The 6000-nt window shown below is 42.0% G+C and overlaps 1 protein-coding gene across 1 annotated transcript in view; it reads left to right on the top strand.

Moving 5' to 3' along the window:
• The first annotated feature begins 1287 nt into the window (after positions 1 to 1287).
• LOC132399265 (cytochrome P450 3A9-like) overlaps positions 1288 to 6000 on the top strand; it is a 62887-nt gene continuing 58174 nt past the window's right edge. The window contains exons 1-2 of the mRNA XM_059979485.1: positions 1288 to 1547; positions 4341 to 4434. Coding sequence (XP_059835468.1) covers positions 1450 to 1547; positions 4341 to 4434 — 192 coding nt within the window. The 5' untranslated portion in view covers positions 1288 to 1449. The remainder of the gene's footprint in view (positions 1548 to 4340; positions 4435 to 6000) is intronic.

Below are 6000 nucleotides of genomic sequence, written 5' to 3'. Positions count from 1 at the left end.
ATCAATCACCCCTGCTGTGGACCACTTTTGGAGGTCCAAGACAGCGACTTGAAGGGATTCAAGAAGTGATTTGTATGCTCCACGACTGCTGGACTAAATGTGTAAATGTAGGAAAAATAAATGTGCTAGGTTTTCTAAAATTGACTCCTTCTACCTTAGGCCATGAACTTATCAATCACCTCTCGTATGTACACAAAGTGCTCAAGAAACTCAGCTGGTCAGGCAGCATCTATAGAAGGAACTAACCAGTCAATGTTTTGGTCTGAGACCCATCATCAAGCCAAGAAAGACACCCAGCATCTGCAGGATCTTTTGTGTCTCTGACTTGCTGTTCCACTGTGAAGTCCCTTCAAGGTGTGCCTACCCTGAAGAAGTTTTTCTCCCCTCTCCAACTGTTCAGTGAGAGCCTCTCTCTGCGATCTATCTCTGCTTCTCCCTGACTATTTGACCATGTCCTCATATTGTCCTCTTCCCCTTCATCCACCTTCTTATTCTGACTTCTGTATCCTTGCTCTCCAGACCCAATGAAGGGCCCGAAATGTTGACTATTTCCCTCAATGAGTGCTGCCTGTCCAGCTTATTTCCTCCAGCATTTTGTGTGTTATTCTATCCATTCCTCCTTCCCTCCTCCTGCATCTGTGCAACTTCGAACTATCTTGAGTTCTCTCTTTCCCACTTCTGTCAAGGGTCTATCACTGGAAACATCAGCCCTACACCTCTTTCCACAGATACTGCCTGACCGATTGAGTGTTTCCTGCATTTTCTGTTTTAATTTCATTAACTGATCATGATGGTGTTCCTATTGTGGGATAACATTGACTTCCTTACATTTATCAGCAGTGTAACTACAAATTTTAAGTACTTTGTTTGTTTGTAAATCACCGTGGAGTGAGTTGAAAGTATATGTATAAACGCAGATCTTTAAACACCAACTTAGAAAGCACACCGTGGTAAACTATGTATAACTGTCTGGAGAAGCCCCCCTGCTGACCGTCCTGTGGCTCCTCCCACAGACCCCCCCCCCCATAAAGGCGATTGGGGGCACTGCTCTTCCCAAAGGGTCGTGGTTCCTTTGTCGCTGATAATAAAAGCGTATCGTTCACTTCCAGTCTCCTAGAGTTATTGAAGGTGCATCACATACCCAGACTCTGCTTCCGGAATTACGTCACGCTCCCGTGCGTGGGGTTATATAATACACTAGGGTATTTGCCTGGACTTCTTAAAGTTTCCATCGACCAGCCTGATGCACCATCAATAACTCTCCGAGACGTGAGGAACAAGCAACAATTGACCACCACACTGCATCCTGGAGACTGAGGGCAGGGCTCAGTCGCCAATCGCCTTTATACCGGGGTCCGTGGGAGGAGCCACGGGAGCAGAGATATGTAGTTCTCCACACAGTTATTTTAATTTACCGAGCTCCGTAGTCGGACACTGACGGGTTTCGGAATGGCTGTGTTTGTTCTGCAGAGTCTGACCTCGATCCGTGCGGCACTGTCTGACCAGACCTGTATCCTTATCCTTACTGCCCTGGTTTTACTGGCTTGGTCAGTAGCTCATTCTAACTTCATACGGACAAGTTTCGCTGGAAAGTTTTACCTTGTTTATCAGCAGTTTATCTTTAGTTAATCTAGAAAGTGTTTGGGGATGCGAGGGGAAGGGGGTTGAGAAAATGACAACCCCGTTATATAGCGACCTTTAGAGCCGAGAATGGCCGTGGTTCGCTCACCATCACAGCACCGTTATTTTTACTCCCGGTGAGCTTCCGAGCAGGTACTGTAAAACGAAAAGGGGAAACGTTGGAAGTAATCAGCAGGTCAGGGTGATCGAAGTGTACGCTGTAAACAATACTGTCGGGAATGGGAGCAGGTTGAGGATGTGGGTGTTGCAAAATGTGACGCTGGAGGGCGAGTCCTCTGATCTCGCCTTTCTTCCCAACTCTCACCTTTATCCTTTCGGGCCGAGACCCTTCGTCGGGACTAACCGAAAGGAAAGATAGTAAGAGATTTGAAAGTAGTGGGGGGAGGGGGAAATGCGAAATGATAGGAGAAGACCGGAGGGGGTGGGATGAAGCTAAGAGCTGGAAAGGTGTTTGGCGAAAGTGATACAAAGCAGGAGAAGGGAAAGGACCATGGGACGGGAGGCCTCAGGAGAAAAGGGGGGGGGGGGGAGCACACACACATTGACTTCTCTAACTTCCGTTAATGCCCCTCCTCCCCTTCTTACCCCATCTCTGACATATTTAGTTGTTTGCCTGTTCTCCATCTCCCTCTGGTGCTCCCCCCCCCTTTCTTTCTCCTGAGGGAAAGGATCCTTTCCCTCCTCCAGTTCGGTATCACTTTCGCCAATCACCTTTCCAGCTTTTAGCTTCACCTCACCCCCTCCAGTCTTCTCCTATCATTTCGCATCTCCCCCTCCCCCCACTACTTTCAAATCTCTTACTATCTTTCCTTTCAGTTAGTCCTGATTAAGGGTCTCAGCCTGAAACGTCAACAGCGCTTCTCCCTGTAGATACTGCCCGGCCTGCTGTGTTCCACCAGCATTTTGTGTGTGTTGTTGTTTATCCTCTGGTTATAGGTTTGGGAGGAGCTATTGGATGAGACTAGGTGAAAAACTGCAGCATATTTTGCAGATAGTACATCAGTCCTGATTCTTTTGATGTAGTGAGAAGTATGTTTAGGGTGGTGGATAGAGTAGGATGGTGGCTTCATCCTGGATTGTAGAGCACTACAACACAGCAATAAGCCCCGGCCCAACCAGTGCACGCTCACCTAGTCCCGTCTGTTTGTACTCAGAGCATGTCTCTGCAAACCCCTTCTATCCGTGCACATATTCAAACTTATTTTAAATGTTGCATTTAAACCTGCATTTACCACTTCCTCTGGCAGCTTGATCCACACTCCGTCCACTGAGTAAAGAAGTTTTCCCTCATATTCCCCTTAAATATTTCACTTTTTGCCCTAACTCTATGACCCCTAGTTTTAGTCTCATCCTGCATGAAGAGAAAAAGCAGGTTTTTATTTGCCCCACGTAATTTTGTATACCTTTATAACTCTTCATTCTCCTGTGCTGCAAAGTCCTAACCTATTTAACTCAAGTCATCAACTAATTTCAAGTGTGATAATCACATTGATGTGCTTTGTCTGCCAGAGCAGCCTTTTAAGTGTTCTCTTTCAAATCATCATTTTCATTATGACATTCAAGATGTTTGTAGATATATTCAAATTCTTTATAGTTCCTAACTTGAAGTATTAAAATCCTTTACTTTCCACTTCTGACCATTTCTGTCATCTCCAAGTCTGAATACTTGAAACAATAATGAACAAAACAGTTTTGAATTGTCTTATTGTTTATTACTTGCCAGCTGCTTATGGAATACAAAAATAGGCATATGGTACTATTTAAAAACTGTTCACTCTAAGCAAGGTGTACTGTCTAACAGCCACACAATGTGCAGGTGACAGGCATTCATTAGAAACTGTTCAGCAACTGTGTCCTGCCCCAATTAGTATCCCAAGTAAATGAAGGGAACCACAGCTATTTTCTTGATTAAATTTTATTCTTTAAGAGCTGTCCCAAATAAGTGGCTGCCCTGATTAACCAGTGGTGCTATTAACCAGAATCTACTGTAGTACTGTCTGACTCTTTGAATGCTGGTTTCATTAAAAATAATCCAACAAACTAATTAGGAGATTAGTGTGCTATCTAACTTTATTACTTACAAAATAATCCATTTATCAGTTGAGAGAACATTTAACTTTCCCAGTTGTTCTAACTACCTTTGTGCAGAGAGGGAAAGCCTGCTTTTGGATATGTCTCCCAAAGCTGGATGGAGTTTCTGATTAATAACTATTTTTTGCTTCTATTACGGAGGCAAAGGACCATCAGCTCTACTGAACCTCACTATTCTTTGTTGTTTGCGTTTTCCTGGTCTTAAGTCTCAACTCTTAAACCTTAATGTGCAATGATTAAAGGTTTTAAAAACAAAAGAATCAATGGTTCATTTGTTATCAAAGTGTACAACTCTGAAATTCTTCAATTCTCTGGGTAGCCATGAAACCAAGAAAGAAAAGAAAGGCAGCACAGTCATTGACCACAAATCCCCCTGCAGTGGACAAAAAAAAATCCAAACAGAACTGGAACAGGAACATCAAACCCAAATCCCTCCTGCACAAAGAAAACCGAACAAAACAGAACAGACATATCAGATAGAAGAGGGATTCTTTCAGGGATTTGTGTTCAGAATAAAGTGCATAAGTACTGTATATTTGATGTTGCTGTACTAACCATTATAAATGTTATTGTTATGAAGATGTTTATCACTTAATTTTGCTTTGCAGTTACAGTGTTTTACCATATGGGGTTTTTAAACAACTTGGAATTCCAGGGCCAAGGCCATTGCCATTCATTGGGACATTTCTACATTACAGAAAAGTATGATATTTTTTCAACATGTCAATAACATATGTTAGTAGCTCATCTACTATTCAACCAACTTGCTATTGTTCCTTTATTTAAGGAAGAGTTCTCTAAACCTCCGGCTTTGTTTTGATGAGAGAAGATGCCACAGATTCAGTTGGGATGTGGGGTAATTACTTTTTCTTTTCCTGCTTTGGTGCAGGTGAGAAGCTGTTGGGAGGGCCAATCAAAGTTCAGAGTAAATCTATGATCATAGTAGGTGTTAGTCACTGCATACTACCCTGAGATTCATTTACTTGCAGGCATTCACAGTAGAATAAAGACATGCAATGGCATCAATAAAAATTTTCACACAATTGGTGAACAACTGTGCAAAACGAACTGTGCAAATACAAGAAACCATAATAATAATAATAATAATAATAATAATAATAATAATAATAATGAGAATGTGTTCAGAGTCCTTGAAAGTGAGCCCATAGGTCAATGTCAACTATCTAAAGGGCCAAAATTAGGGGAAAGATCTGGCTGGTGTATGGTAGTGTACTGCGTATGTTAATCAAAATGGCTTTTTTGTTTGTTAAAAGTAAAACTGCTTCTTTGTTATGCTAACTGGTGAGGGAGCGTTTTCTTGCAGAACATTCTCGAAGCTTGTTTAGGTTAAAGTTGCTGATAATGGGGATTGTATTCACTTGTTAACCAATTGGGTTGGATGTTATTTTCTGTTGTGTGTCTGGGAGCTGGGATTGCGCGGTCTTTTCAGGTGTCGGGGAGAAGACAGCGAACAATGTGGATGTGTGTGGTACTGCTCGGTTGATCGCTTCGGGTGGTCCCAGGTGCGGGGTCATGGAGGTTGGAGGAGAGTGAAGAGGGGTTGGACAATTCGATGGTTGAGCTCCAATGACGTGCAGTAAATTGACTGAACTCTGATAAGTTTTGGCGCCTTTTCTTTATTTTCTTTTCCTTCACATATACTGTATCGTTATTAATCACTTAGTTCTAGTAAGATTCATAAAGTGTAATCTGTAACCGTACCTGGTGTGAGCTTGATATTGTGTGTGCGACGTTGCATTAGCATGTATTCCACAGCATCCACGTATATGGGAGGCGGGTGGCTGGAATTTTCCCCTAGACATACACCAGCCTGTCGCGTAAAAGTTACACTAGTGAAACTTTAATATTTTTCAGTTTATTTTGAATTATTCACTGACTAGGTCATGTAACTAAAAGGGTTTCATGAAGCAGTCCTACATTGTATACATCATAAGCACTTACTAAAATAGAATAATAAAGACATATTAATGGCTCATATAAGAATTTGCATTTTTGACTGTACAAGTAAAATTTAGCTGTAACTCATTTTGCCACAATTTTGAATACGTTTTCTCATGCTCCAAGCAGAGAAAGCATTAAGAATGACACCATTAATGCATTAAAGACAGACAACATTAAATGGGCAGTGAGCTGTAGTGACTCTAAAAGTAGCCACCAATGTCTGTGATTATGTTACTAAAATATTTATTGATGTTTCCTTGGATCCACTGGGAAGCAAATTTAAACATTCCCTACACTGACTATTAG

The sequence above is a fragment of the Hypanus sabinus genome, chromosome 9 (assembly GCF_030144855.1).
Source record: "Hypanus sabinus isolate sHypSab1 chromosome 9, sHypSab1.hap1, whole genome shotgun sequence".
NCBI classification, from domain to species: domain Eukaryota; kingdom Metazoa; phylum Chordata; class Chondrichthyes; order Myliobatiformes; family Dasyatidae; genus Hypanus; species Hypanus sabinus.
Note: the sequence above shows the minus strand (reverse complement) of the source record. Positions and strands in the feature narration are given on the sequence as shown.